This window comes from Perissodus microlepis, chromosome 3, assembly GCF_051167445.1.
Source record: "Perissodus microlepis isolate ML-2025 ecotype Zambia chromosome 3, ASM5116744v1, whole genome shotgun sequence".
Classification (NCBI taxonomy): Eukaryota; Metazoa; Chordata; class Actinopteri; order Cichliformes; family Cichlidae; genus Perissodus; species Perissodus microlepis.
In genome coordinates, this window is record NC_140463.1 from 48,808,246 (window position 1) to 48,823,947 (window position 15,702).

General features: G+C 42.5%; 1 protein-coding gene across 1 annotated transcript; it reads left to right on the top strand.

Moving 5' to 3' along the window:
- Nucleotides 1-3,049: 3,049 nt before the first annotated feature.
- On the top strand, nucleotides 3,050-11,435 carry LOC146391731 (schwannomin-interacting protein 1). Its single transcript, XM_084924676.1, has 7 exons — nucleotides 3,050-3,396; nucleotides 4,819-5,076; nucleotides 5,349-5,473; nucleotides 6,894-7,011; nucleotides 7,150-7,275; nucleotides 9,385-9,502; nucleotides 9,604-11,435. Exons 2-7 carry the CDS (start codon nucleotides 4,819-4,821, stop codon nucleotides 9,702-9,704), a joined length of 846 nt encoding a protein of 281 aa, XP_084780802.1. The 5' UTR covers nucleotides 3,050-3,396; the 3' UTR covers nucleotides 9,705-11,435.
- Nucleotides 11,436-15,702: the final 4,267 nt, after the last annotated feature.

Genomic DNA, 15,702 nt, shown 5'->3' on the forward strand with positions numbered 1-15,702 from the left:
CATCTGTTCGCTGCTGATATCATAAAGTGTGCTCCATACAAGTTCTGGCACAGAGGCAGCAGGTGATGCATTGCTCACACTGCTCCGTAAGAATTAAGTATCAGTAACCATTTTATGGATGTTTCCTGTAACTTATTGAGGCAACAAGTGAGGAACAATGAGCTACACCTTAGAGACAAAGACTCTGAGAGGGGTGATCAAACTGTTCCGAGAACTCAAAAACCCAGTTCAAGTATCTCAGGGTCATATTCATGAGGAATGGGAGGAGGGACCAGGAGATTGACAGACGGATTGGTGATGCGGATGCAGTATGGATGCTCTACCAGTCTATCGTGGTGAACAAAGAGCTGAGCGTAAAAGCGAAACTCTATATTTACCAGTCGATGTATATCCCTACTCTCACCCATTGTCAGGACACGCTGGAGAGATTATATCTCGGCTGGCCAGGGAACGCCTTGGTGTTCCCTTGGACAAGCTGGAGGAGGAGGCTGGGGCTGCTGCCCCTGTGACCCGGCCCCGGATAAGCCAAAGAAGATGGATGGATGATTAAACATAATTAGAAAATTAGCAAAATCACATATAAATTACGACTCTGTGTTCAACAATGAAAACATTTAATATGGTTACTCTCATTCAAAATCATGTATAGTGATGAGTTGGTGACTATATTTTCCACATTCCTGCAGACACTAATCTGCCAACGTCAAAGCTGGATCATGTCTACACACACAAATGCATTCGAACAGTCATTTACACTACTCAGTTTAACATATTCATCAGACTTATACTTTGATTAAGAATAAAGATGATCTACTATTATTAGCAAAGAGTACCTCTCACAACAATTTTACCATTTCCAAGGCGCGAGGCAGCACATCAGGTGAGGCTATGCACTGTGAGTTTATCCCAAAGTTCTACTGTAATGTCATAGAGCGTCTTAAAAACATTCAGCTGTGACAACGTCAACCGTGATTGGTCAGTGTGCCACTGTGTGCTGCCACACACTGAAAACACAGGGGCTTATTAGCCATTGAGATACGATAATCACTTACTGTCCTAATCCTCAGATTCAATTCAATTTAATTTTTACAGCACCAAATAACAACAGCAGTCCATCGAATGTGCTTCATATTGTGAGGCCATTACAATGATCCAGAGACAACACCAACAACCTAACAACCCCTTTTGAGCAAGCACTTGGAGAAAAGCAAAACTCGATTGTAACATGAAGAATCATCTGGCAGAACCAGGCTGAGGGAGGGGAACAAATGAAAAAGACAAAAAACAAACAGAGGATCAACAGGGGGTCCATGACCCTCTTAGGGACACTCCCATAGGGCTTAAATCTGGGACTCTCCACCAATTGCTCGTAGAACTGAAGAAGCTTCTTGGATGAGAGGTGAAATGTCTTCAAAGACCTTAAAGAAGTCCAGATGCTTTTATTTCCAAGCTCCTTAGACCACCATGACAGCTGAAAACAGACATCTGGTTAGATAATATATTTGCAAGATTTTTAGGGCCCAGTACAATAACCTCAGTTTGATCTGAATTTAGAAGCACAAAATTAGAGCTCATCCAGGTTTTCATGTCTTTAAGACCTTAATGCAGTTTAAATAACTGCTATGTGGTATGGAGCTTTCACATTAATGAACATGTATGCTATGCCTTCATATTGCCTGAGGGAAATGTGTATACTGTAAACAGGTTAATTATGCTGTGGAACACCATAATTAACCTGAGTGTGTTTCCATTAACAAATTGGTCTCCATCAGGTAGATATGATTTAAACCACTGCAGCAACCAACCTTTAATTCGTAGGTATGGCCTAATCTCTGTAATAAAATACTAAGTCAACAGTGCTGAGGACTAGCACAGAGATGAGTCCACTGTCAGAGCCCATAATAAAATGGCCTATTATTTACCTTCCTGCAAAACACAGGATCCACGTTTAGTTTTCACACAGAAGAAGCTATTCTTACGATTCAATGGAATTAATCAAGGCTTACCGAAATGTTAGCAGTAACTGATTGTGGTGCTTAGCACTGTCCCATCACAGCAAGAAGGTCCTGAGATGTTTCTCCCACTGAAAACATCCAGATGAACAGAATCAGCTTTTGTGGATTTGCTTACCTGGATGATTGAACATGCATCAAGAGGGTCCCGAGTACAAATCCATTAGCTGACTGGGGCCTTCTATGGAGTTTGCATGTTCTCCCCCATCTTGCGAGGGTTTCCTCTTGAGCACTCTGGCTTCCTCCTACAGTCCAAAGACATGAATGGAGATTAGGTTACCTGGCAGTTCTAAATTGGTCCTAGGTGTGGATGTGAATACTTGTGTGTCTCTGTGTTACTGTGATGGCCAAAGCCATGGCCACACTCTAAAAGTCAGTAACTCTTATGTATTCGTTATTTCTTGATTTAAATAACACACTTTAGTTTGCAGTAAGTTTATTGATTGGTTTGGATACATTTGTTCTATTTGTAAGCACGCACATTTAGTTTATCTATGTATTGATACCAATTCATTTCTTATTCTTGGTTTTGTCTAATCTCCGTCTCCTTTACCTGTGATGAGCCCTGGGAGTTGCCAGACAGAAGGTGGCGGCCAGGGTTTAAAGCAGTTAAAAATCGCAGAAATCACATGATAAGGTGGGGCCAGGTTTCACAATGAGCTCACCCGAAACCCTGGCTGATTGGGACCCACACCCAGTTTCACACCTTGGCTCAGGCGATTAGAGGATCATCAGGGGGTCCTTTGTCCCTCTTTGGGGGGGAAACTCCCACTAGGTTTAAATCTGGGACTCTCCACCATTTGACCTTAGAACTGAAGAAGCTTCTCGGATGAGAGGTGAAACGTCTTCAAGCAACTTAAAGAAGTCCAGACGCTTTTCTTTGCAAGCTCCTTTGATTCTACAAAGATATTTTAGAAGGAGAAATAAGAAACAGAGTGGTTTTAACGCCCGCTCACAGCGCCAGCTGTAGCTTTGTTGGAATCCTTAGCTTGTCTCCTCTCCCACCTTTGGCTGTGCGCACACTTATTTTGAAGGCATCGACAGGAAGTAAACCCCTAATTCCAAAGTGGACCTCTGCAGGAAAGTTTCTCAAGGGATTCCTTTGTTCGTGGGTTTGGACCGGGAGAAAGTGGATATATGGCATGAAATAAACCAGAAGTTAATAACATCAGCTGAGTGAGAGCAGAGCGAGGAGGCGGAAGCTTCTGTGGACACAACGAGGAGTTCTCGGTGAAAAGGCAGAGGGACGAAGTTCCTAATGGAAAGAGAGGGAAGGGGAAAGATGACTAGGAGGAGCCGAGGACGGAGCTGAGCTATGTGGCAAATCTCCGAAGAACTTCTGCGTCCGTGAAAGCAGCAGAGCCGCCTTTATTTCGAAAAAGTGGTGAGTTAGAATCGCAGTGGGCCTGACACGGTGAACTGGTCTGATGTTTCCTCCAAACTTTGAATCCACGCGGGGGAAAAGTTTCAGAGGAAGGGCCGAAGCTTCAAGCTAGGCTCTGGAAGTTCCTCCAGTAAGTTAAACCTGAGGACATTCAGAGTCAGGCCCTGCTTCGGGAGGTTTCTGTAATTCAGCAGTACATTACCTCACAATACTGCTATTTATTTAATCTATTTCATTTATTTATTTAAACAAGCTTCTTCCCACATGTGACATGTTGTCCAAACTAAATCCAGTCTTGTTTTTCGGAACAAACCACGGCTGCACCCTGAGTGTTTCGGTGCTCATCAGAAAACGTCCTGTTTCGTTTGCTTACGTTTTCCTTTTTTAAAAAGTCCCGATTTTTGAATATTTAACTGCTCATACCTGTTATACAATTAGCTCGATTCATGTTTATTTTAAACTTGTTTCTGTTCACAACACCGTAGATCTGAAATCAAACAATCAATGTGTGATTGAATTCAAAGGGTTTAAAAAGTATTTCACTAATAATGTAGGGATCATAACTGTTTTGTAATCCCGGCAGAGGAGCCAAAGTAAATGGACAAATGAACATGGTTTTAATATTAGTTTTTCTTTAGTCCTCTGCAGTCAAATACTGCTTAAGGAAAAGAGCTCGTAGATAGAACCACACACTGCATTTTCCTGCTGTTTATTAGCTAATACAGTGAAGAGGTGACAGGAAGCAGAGAGCGACTGGAAGAAGACGCCCAGCAAAGGGCCTCAGGCTGCTGCATTGAGCCTTGTAGCGTGTGTTTGCCTGCTCAGTCTGTGAGCTAAACCAGTGTGCTCTTCCCAACATTCTGATGCATGGTCATTTTCGCCTCCTCTGTCCAGTTACAATAATTTTTTCCAGAACTGGGCACGTTCTGGCGTTCCCTAGGCTTCCCATCCTTCAGTGTAACCAGTGGGCTCCACCTTGTTATAAAGCTTCTGTACTTCCTTTCATGAAGTTGTCTGTTGATTGCAGACTGTGTTAATGACAGGCCTTCCTAAGTGCCTCATTGTACAGCCTATGATCTAACAATCAGATGATGATCTATGAACAAGCACTTGGTGACAGTAAGAAGGAAAAACTGCCTTTTAACAGGAAGAAACCTCTGGCAGGACGAGGCTCAGGAAGGGGAGGGGCCGTCTGGTTGTGGTTGGCCATGTGATTGGCTGGTTGGGTCAGAAAGAGACACCACAAAAGGCAAACTATGGTAGAGGCCGAGTTTTATAATTGTGACTACATGCACTCTTCACTGGGATAAAACAATCTTTATCCCAGTGAAGATGAATATTTCATTCATCAGGATGTGATTGAGGCAGACTGTCTGATGTAAAGCTGCGAGCATTTTAACCCAGTGCTTCCCTGCTGTCCAGATGGAGGGAGAGAAGGAACGACTGAGACAACATCGGGATGAGAAGGAGAGCAACGAAGCAGATGATTACAGCAAGTGTGACGACGACAAAGACAAGGTCGAGGAAGATGATGAAGACTTGGTGGGGGCAGCGCTGGTCTGGCAGGAACGCTACGGCGAGGACAATCTAGGCCTTCCCATCATGCACTGGGAGGCCCTGAGCCTGCGTATTGCCGAGCTCGAGAAGCAGGAAGAAGAGAAGAAGGAGAAGAGGTTAAAGGTCAGAGATGTTGTTCTGTCTTGCTGAAAGATGGTGTTTGTGTACACATTGACTTTGACGATTGCAGAGGTGTGAGCGATGATGGGATACATAGAGACGCCATCTATTTATGGGACGCCCATCTCTGATGAATCCACGTTAGTGTGAATGTAAGATAGAAAGCACTTCTCTCAAGAGTTTCACTCGTAGGCTGATCAGAACTGTTGAGTAATATTTACCGATGTAACGCGGTTTGTTAAATGGTTTTAACATGTGGTTGCTGTGCTTGTCAGACTGGCATTTCTCTGGAGCAAGGAGGAGCCCCAGTCAGCTGGAAAGAGGAGCGAGGGAAGAGAACGGAGAGCTGGGAGGACGGAGACGACGCCTGCAATAGTCACGTGCTGGCACTGACCTCTCGGTACAGGCGCGCCTCTTATTTCTTACTGGATGTCTGTTAACACACCGTGTTTGTCCATCATTATGTCATTTGTGTTGATCATGTGTTTAACCCAACTCGCCAAACACTAGAACTTCCTCTCAGTGTGTGGTCGCTGCAGTCTGCTCACGTCTGTTGCAAGTTCCAGTTTACACACAGTCAAAATCTTTTGGGTGGAGATTCTGATGCAGTATGAGCTGCAACCATGCTTTATACGGCATGACCGATCTGACAAACATGAAGGAATTTATTAACAACAAAAGTTAAGCTTTGTTTTCGTTTGGTCACGTTGGAGAGGGAGACTTTACCTCTAAACAGGAAAGTGAGTACAGGACAGGTTAAAGTGGGATTCAGCAAGTGGGGAACTCCCTAAAATGAGCTTTGATGGCTCATGTGGGGAAACGAAGCACCGCTCACAGTAATTTCTAACGTGAGCTCCAACAGATTTTCTTAATGTACAGGTTCTGATCAGCTGACCTGCTGCTCTTTGCAGATTTATGCATCTGAATTCAGCCAGATGTGAGCAGATGTTTCATGAATTGCTCTTCCATCCTCCACACTGACAGCGCACTGTTCATGCTGCCTTTGTACTAGATGGCCACTGTGCACCAATCACACACACGTCCATCACTTTACATCAAACTAACCTGCAGAGGATTTCATGCAGTCTTTAAATGACACAGTTAGTCTGCCTCAGTTTGATTTGCAGCATGAAAAAAATAATGTCACAAACACAACATGTGGTTTAGAATAAAATGGAATAGAATAGCTTCTATTGTCACTGTACATGTACAATGAAATTATGGAAATTATTATTTGAAAACATGAGGACAAGCCTTAAATGTCCAGTTTATCAAATCCCACTGAGCAGTCAGCTGTTCCTGTCCTGTCTTTATCTTTCTCCATCTCTGAGTGAAGTCAGCTTTTTCTTTTCTGTCTCATCAACACACAAACTGCACACACAGGTTGTGTGTTGATGATTTTTGTTGAGCTGATAGAAATGTTGCGTTTGGAATCAGCCCACACTTAAAAAAATCTTACTCCTTTTATGTTCGCGCCTCTTTTGTGGTGCTAGCTAGATGCTAAGTACTGCAACCATTCTTTGGTGCTGTGCCAGGAAAATAAAGAAAACACATTTACGTTAACCTGACTGTAGCACACGATTGTGCTTCTTTAAGCTGTCTTTATGCGACATCCTCTGGTCATTAATAAATGAATAGGATTCAGTTTAGTAACTGAAACTAACAAGGGTGGATTGAAACGTTTCTTTGCATGTCCTGATTTTATAATGTTCTGACTTTGCTTTGATGGAAACCTGCCGGGTGACACTGCACCGCCTCAGCTGTGATGTCAGATTGGATATGTGTTCATGATGGTCCACTGACTGTTGTCTAACCCTCAGCCTGCAGACACGGATGAATCTCCAGCTCTGCTTCATCAACAACAGTGAAAGTGAAGAGGAGGAGGAGGAAGAGGAGAAGAAGAAAGGAGATGTTAGAAAGAAAGAAAGCAGCTCATGGGTAACCACTTCATGTACAACAGCAGATTGTTCCAAATTACTTACAGAGTTAATATGTAGTTGCAAAATGTGATGCAGCGCTGTCACATCGCCTCATTTCATAAGTGTGCTCAGATTTCCCATCTGTTTTCCGCTGAAGAGAGGAAGTGTTCAGATTCACAAGGATCCTCAGCCTTCAAGCAAACCAGAGAAACAAAAGTCAAGAGGCTTCAGGAACACTCTGAAGAACCTCCGAGACCGACTAAGGACAGACCACAAGTCTGTGGTGAGACAAATATTCAAAGGTGGAACAAACTATGTTATCATATAACTGAGTTCCAGTTATAGGAATCTGTCCTCTGCTCCCTGCACTGCATGCTGGGAGTGTAAACGTTGATATGATGCCAGATTACAGCAACAGCTGCTTTAAGGAGTGAGTGCATGGAGGTTGTGGCTGGGACGCTTTTATCTCTCACCTTGTAGATTTTTGCATGATGGTGCCCGTGTTTGTGTGTTTCCGTGTTGTGCAAGTGTTTTTGCTCCAGTTTTGTCCGGCATCATCTCCCTTCGGATGTTTGACCGCCGTGCATTATTGGTGATTAAATCTGCTACGGATAATTTTCAGTCAACGTATTGAAGTTGTTTTTCCACCGGCGCTGGAGTGCAGCGCAGCTCCCGGTATACTTCCGGGTGCTACTTCCCCTCTTGCCGGTCATCTCGTTTTTGATTCGGAGGCCTCATCGGTGGAAGTGCGGGAAGAGAGCCGGGTTTCTTGCGCTGCTTCGTCAGCCTCGGAGAGAGGAAGTGGATCTTTGGGAGCTTCACTCCTGGTGTGCCGCCGGTCAGATTCGCCTGAGACTTGTGGGGCTGGATTGATCTCCGTGCCCACTTGTGTTTGCCACCTTGGGCAGTCATGTGAAAGCGTGGAAAGCCACGGCTCATCATGGTAGGATTTGCTGTGCAGCTTACCCCAAAGTCGGGACTCTGTTCCAGGCCCCTCTACACCTGTCCCCGTGGGCCTCAACACTAAAACAAAATGAATGGCCGCTCAATTGCCAACAAGTCTTATATCTTAAATGACTTGTTCTGTGCAGAGAAGCCTGATATTATGTTCATCTCTGAGACATGGCAGCGTCAGTCTCACAGTCCCACAGACTGTTCATTTCTCTGTGCACCTCGGATCTTAACTTCATAGCTTCTGCTATTAAATTGGCCGTCACTTACGGAGTTTCCCTTCACCATTTGGACACAATCGAAGTTGTTTTCATTGACCATAAGTCGGTCTCTTTGAATGTATGTTGCAGCTCAGCGTCTTTTCCCCAAGTCTGTATCAGGAGCAGGAGCTTTATTGATGACTGATGGAGTTTGCTTCTCTTTTTAATTTTACAACTTTTTCTGATGATGTTGAGCTCCACATACCACAAAGCACAATTATGGACTAAAACTGGTTGGTTCTACTAGCTTGAGCAGTATTAGCAACGTCTGGGCTGACAAAGCTGACCGGGTTGTGACTGGGAGGGCAGTAGAGATCTGCTGCCACCCTCAGGTCGATGGGTGTCATTCTGGTGGAGCACGTGGGGGCTACTCTTCCTGGCTTCTGTTAGTGAGCATCAGCTGTAGGAGAGTCTCAGCCAGTAGTTCCAGTAGTTTGCACTGATTTTCCACAGGAGGAGGAGGAAGAAATAATTCTGTCACATATGGACTAAAGAGTAGAGGGTCACTCTGTGTTTTGCTAAGGAAACCTTCCAACATTTGTGGGTTGGATGTGGTAGGCTAGTTCCTCTATGTTACTGCAACAGTTTTTGGACGACAGTTTTCATTTTATGGCCCCAAGTACAGTGCAGCACTTCAATCGGATTTGCCCGGTCAATTTTCCCATATGTTGGGTAAAAATGGGAATCTGGTTAATCAGGAGGAATAAAATGAAAGGAACTACCCTGTCTTCCTCCTCCCAGTAGATGGCGCCCTCCCTGAGCCTGGGTGTGACGGAGGTTTTTCCCTCCCACTGTCACCAAAGCGCTTGCTCACAGGACGACTTCTGTTTTCTCTGTGCTAATTTAGGGTCTTCACCTTACAATATAATGTGCATTAAGGCAACTGTTATTGTGATTTGGCACCGTATAAATAAAATATAATTAAATACAGATGTTAAACTTATGATCAAGGGTCGCGTGTCCGCTTGCACCTGTTATAACGCTGTGGCAGATGTGTGGCATTTCATCTCTGTTTAGGGAAGTCAACACTGATTTGCTTGTTGTCAGATTTTGAAATGTTGTTTGTCTGTGGGGGGGATGGGGTCGTGAATATGTGCAGTAATATTTTTGTTTTTCTTTGTTTAGCTGTTAATCATGAATTGTTTCATTAAAAGATGTGTAAAAGGTCAAACTCTCCTCAGACCACAGCGCGGAGTGATCCTGTAATCCAGAGGAGACATTTGGAGCACAGCGATCTGCAGGGCTTCACTATCAAGGAGCTGAATGCTCTCTGTGCGTCTCTCAGCCAGGCTATACAAGGTACTATATAACCTTAGTCACGTCGTTCAAAAATAAAAGCGCCGTTTTCTCTGATGCATTGTAAGAGTGAATTTTAATGGTTCATTTTTCATCCGTGTTAGATCTGAGCTCAGAGCTGGTGGGTCGCCTCCAGGTCCGAGACCAGCTGAGGACGGAGCAGGACGCCATGCTGCTGGAGGTACAGGACCTAACGTCACTGTGACATCACGTCCACATGTGAGCAGCTGGGAGGAGTGGTTATGAGACTTAAACATTATTAGGGTAACTCCACAAAGTTCTCCACAACATCTGAGACATTCCCTGCTGCTGTTGGTCGGACTGGTCAATCACTGTGAAGTGTTAGTCTCTATAAATACTGGGACTTTTTTTAATGTTCTGTGTTGTTAGGTGTGTAAGGGAAACTTTGACCCGCTAAAGACGTCCATCAGCTGATGATTTACATATGAAACGAAAACCAGCAGAAAACTGCATGTCAGTAAAAACCTGTGCCTTACACCCACTACATCACAGGATGGGTGTAAGGTCATGTCAAAACCTCAAAGGTAGAAGCATGAGGGGGAAATATGACATCCAGGTTTGGTTTTGTCTCTTTGTGGTGGCGCAGAAATGATTGTGATCCACGTGGAAAGGTGAAAGGTTTCATGAGTGTTACTGGAATTCCCGTCTCTCTGGAAAGTGCTCTTAGATCATCCGCCTTCAAGCTGCAAGCACTGAACCCAGATCAGTGTCTGTACAGGCTAAATGATGAGGAGGGTCATGCACATTTCAAAAAAGGGGTTGTTTTTATTAAAAACAATAGTTTTAGCACCAGATTCTATTGCATTAAGTTTCCATTATGTTCATTTATTAACTTGAGAATCCTACTTGTACTTTACATCATTTCTCCCACAGATACAGTAGAGACAGTCATTTCTGCATAATAGTGAGACTGTCCTTAACACAGTAGTAAGAAGCCTACCAGCAGTCCTGTCTAAAATATCCATCTGGCGAGTGAGACGTCAAAACTCTTAACTCTGCAGTGTAAAAGGGACCAATATTGAAAAGCTCATTAACATCTGTTATTTGCTCTGTTTCGATATAGTCTTATGATCCTGGCATAAAGTGTTATTTTTCTCCATGCTTTTCTGTGTACACTTTTTAATTGATGTTGGTAAATAAATGAAATGTGCTCTTTTGTACAACAAAATGATATCTTTAGTATTAATCTGAATTTTGACACTTTTAACTTGTTGAATTGACTAACCTGTAAATTGTAATTTACTATTTTTTGTTTGTTTTTGGTCACAGTGAAAGTATTTCATCTCATTCCTGATGAGCTGTTGATATCAAGTTTAAAAACAGCAAACTTTTTAAAAGTTGAATGTAAATATGAACAGTACACATTTATTTGTAAACCATCAGTGTTTTACAATATACCAAGTGTTGAAATGGAGATCACTGTTATTGAAATGTTCTCTTGGAGTGCAATGCCATCTTTAAAAAAAAAAAAATCATTTATTTATTTAAAGTTTAAACAAAGCACATCAAAACCTGAAAAAATGAAAACTAATTAGAATAATTGTTACCATGGTCAGCAACATGAGTTTGTTTCATTCTGAGTTTTTGAGATTGCTTTAAGTGGAAAAGGAGGTCCACTCCCCGCTGCCCCTCCAGTCCACTTTGATGCTTTTCACAGTCAGTATCCATTCTGCTCATTTGTACTGAGTTTTGCAAATTATGAGCTGTGGATTAAAGCCTGTCGTTTCCTCAGCAGGACAGATAGTGTAGTGTTTAAGACATTAACACTTGGGAAGCTTTTTTTGAAGTCACAGAATCTGGTTTCAATCTTCTGGTTGATGTTATCGACCAATATTAGCTATTTTTATATAGCTATGTACTATCAGTGTGGGCATTTATAATGGCCAAGAAATAAAATTAGTAATTATATAATAAAGTTTATTGCAGTTGGTCTCCTTAGTTTCCAAACCTGTGCACAGAATCCGTTTCTTCCATTCCAACCTCTCCGCTGTGGACAAGACCAAAGACGAAGGATCAACAACTGGAATGTAGACCTGCAGGCACTGGAATGGTGACAACTGTAGGTTGTTTATGAAGCACTTTTCACAGGCAGTCACAAAGAGCTCTACACAAAAGGCTAAAATAATCGAGAACATTAGGTGCCAAAATGGACAACATGAATGATTAAATAAAACACAAAAATTAACAGTTTTAGTTTTAAAATGAACAAATTCTTAACACAAAGCCTGTTTGAATAGAAAAGTTTTTAACCGCTTTTTAAAAGAATCCACAGAGCCAACCAAACGTAGTTGTGGTGGTAGGCTGTCCCACAGACTGAAAGTGGATTGAAAGACTGACTCTGTGGATTTTAGGATTTAGTCGTGTACAGGGAACAACCGACAAACTGACTCTGTGAACAGAATATTTTGTAAGAAGCTTGGATAAATAATCTGGGGCCTGGCCATTTAGTGCTCTGTATGTTAAGACAAGAACTTTCAAACTCTATTGGGAGCCAATATAATGAATATAAAATAGGAGTAATGTGAGCTCGATTGCTAGACCTTGTTAATAGTCTGGCCACAGCATTTTGTATAGCTTGGCGAGAAAAAGACTATTTGCCCAAGCTGGTAAACAGGGCATTACAATAACCTAAACGCGATGACACAAATGTATGAACATTTTTTTTCCAGTTCAGCTAAGGAGACCATATGTCGCAGTTCGGAAAATGTTCCTTAAATAAAAGAAACAGGAACAAGACAAAGATTTTACACGCAAGTCGAGGCCCAAAGAAGAATCAGATATTACACCAAGATTTCAAATGTTTGACTTGGCAGAAGGACAGAAAGAAGCAGAAACCTGACTGATTTTAGAATCGAGTTCAGGAGGAGCTATGATCACGGTCTCAGTCTTTTTGGTGTTTAAAACAAGGTAAATGCTAGAGAGACAATCAGTAGCACGAGTTAAGCAGTGGACTAGGGTGGACAACCTATCCAGCTGATGAGGCTTAAACGACATGCAGCTGAATGTCACTGGCATAGAGATGATAAGAAATGTCACTGAAAGATTGAATAATGCCAGGTAAAGGAGCCATGTAGAAAGAAAATAGTGGTGGACCTAAAACTGAACCGTGCGGAACCCCGTTCCAACTTATGAAGGCAATGTTGGAGGAAAACCTGTCTGTTCTAGGAGAGGTCCTATAAACAGGAAGAAAACCAAGGCAGAGCCAGATGCACTAGCCAAAAAATTAAGCCCAGATCATTAGACCTTCAAGAGAGCGGTCTCAGTGGAGCACTGCTTTTTATCATTATCATCATTTAAACGTTGCGTCCCACCAGCACAGGTGTAGAGGAGCCTGGAACAGAGTACGGATGATGGTGTAAGCTGTACGGCAAATCAGGGTTCCTGCTGCAATGAACAATGGGTTTCCACGCTTTCAGATGACAGCCTAGGTGGTAAACACAAGTGGGCATGGAGATCAATCCAGCCCCAACAAGTCTGACCGAAAGGAGCCCAGGAACGAAGCTCCCAAAGATCAACTTCTCTCTGAAGTGGGAAAAGCAGCACAAGGAAACTGTCTCTCTTCCTCTGATGAGGCCTGCAAGAAATACGAAAGGACCATCAGCCGCCCTGGGTCTGGGTCTTTATCTTGGACAGCATCCGCCTCTCCGACACCACCTTGAGGGAGTCCAGCTCCATCCCCACAACATTACATGCCTTGCGAATCAGTTTATCGAGTCTGTTGGCATCTGCGACCCTCAGCCTGCTCCCCCAGCATGCAACAGCATAGAGGATCGCACTGGACACAACAGACTCGTAGAAAATCCTGAGAATTTTCTGGCAGGACCTCAGTCGCCTCAAAAAATAGAGACGACTCTGACCCTTCCTGTAAAGTGCTGTGGTGTTTTTAGCCCAGTCCAGTTTATTGTCAATGTGAACTCCAAGGTATTTATAGTCCTCCACAATGTCAACACTGACCCCCTGGATTGAAACAGGGGTCAAGTGTTTCCTGGTCTTCCTGAAGTCCACGATCAATCCCTTGGTCTTTGCCACGTTGAGCTGCAGATGATTCTGCTCACACCACGTGACAAAGGGCCGTGTTAAGTTTGCAGCTAAACGTCGACAATCGCCAAAAGTTTTGAGAATGTGAAAAACAATATTGGAGTCAAAATTTGCTGCTTCAGTGTTTTTACATCTTTGTTGTTTCTGTGATATATTGAAGTATAATTACAAGCACTTCATAAGTTTCTAAGGTTTTTATTGACATCTGTTGGCCGTCTTTTTCAAGACCTCTGCAATTCACCCTTGTGTGCTGTCAATCAACTTCTGGGCCAAATCCTGACTGATGTGACCAATGACTGTAGAATCTTTCATAATCAATGTTTAGAGTTTGTCACAGTTAGTGGGTTTTTGACAAACTAGAGCTGAATTCACTGACTGAGCAGAAAAACCGGGGGAGTTGAATATGGAGATAAATCTGCCTCAAAAGTGTTGCAAATGCATATGATATGATCCACAAGCATAAACAAAGACTTACAAATGTGCACAATGATTTGTGTATAACCTTTGAGGACTTGCAAGAATGTGCTGACCACATGTATAACTACTTCACAAATGCATATATCCAAACCTAAATAAATACTGATGATTGCGCACTACTTATTACGTTCAGCTTCACAAATCTGGTAATTTTCTCTTTCAAAAACCCGTCTGTGCCGGACCTTTGCTTCAAACGGACAAGACAAGAGTAAAGCCCTTTACACACCAAGTAGATAAAACATTTTCGAGGTGCAAATATTTTATGTGTGTACACACTGACAGCTTTGTCCTCAGGAAATGAACTGCAAAAAAGCTCTGTGTAGGTCTTTGGTTGAGTCATGGACTAAAATGACTCAAAGGATGGTTGGTTAATAAGCTAGAGTGAAAGATTACTGCTCCTGTTCCTCAGTTTGTGCTTTCAGACCTCTGACAGTTATTGTGACTAACTGTCAATGACTGGCAGTGTTGATTCGTTTAAACTAATACGTTCATCTCCCTGTAACCAGGTTGCTCTCCTCACATCCAATTTGTGGGGCACATGCTCTAAAAACGTTCAGCAACACCAACACAACTCTTCACATAATCCATTCTTCTACCACGGTGTAGTAAGGAAGAGTCCTATCTACACCGTGGTAGAACAGTCTAGATTTGTGTATGAATAAGTGTGTTTTTGCATTAAACATTATGGGACAAAAGATTTCCTATATGTGTCTTGGTGGTAGCAGAGATGAATCGGGCTGTTTAGATGGAGAGGTGCTCCATCTAAACATTTATGCAGAAGGTCAGAATTAACTTTACAACTACAAAATACAGTTAAACCCATTTTGAGCATGTTTATTTCTCTCTCTTTCTCTATTGACCAACCTAGAATGTAAGTGTTGATTATACCTTTACCCATGCTTGTGCCTGCACTGACAGAGGATAACCAGCCAACAACCAAGTCTCACATAGGTGTAGGTGTGGAAGACAATGTTCTTCTTTGCTTGTCAATTACAAATACTCAAGAAAAGCAACGTAAAACAAACTGAAACTGTTATAAAACCTTGTTTTAAAACAGTTACTGATTTCTATTCATCATATGATGATCAAAACTGGTTTTACTGGCCAGTTATGATAATTTGGGGGTGTAGTGTAATGAAGGTCCTACTCCTGACAACACTTTATACAATAAAATTGTGTTGAAAATAGGAGAATTGAGGCAGAGATGAGGTGCAGACCAGCCGCGTGCTTATTCACCAACATTGACGGCCACTAAAATGTAACACAAAATAAAACAATGTAGCCCACTGGTGGGACATCTGATGTTAACTGTAGTGATGGTCTGTGGAGCTAAAGTGTCATAAAGACAGTGCTTCAGAAACACTGTGTCGAGGCTGAGGTCGGCTGGCCAGAGTCACGTGATTAACGACGTCCAAAGCTTCATTCTGTATGTCACTGCTTCAGGACCTGATTCAGTGTTTTATAATCAGGTCCTGAAGCAGTGACATAAGGAGACGACTCATTGGTGGTTACTTTGGTGATGATTTTGGTGAACCAGTGTATAACACACACACACACACACACACACACACACACACATATATATATATATATATATATATATATATATAAATAAATAACTAATTAATGTGCATAAATGTGGAATAGAGAAGAATAGAGAAGCTGCT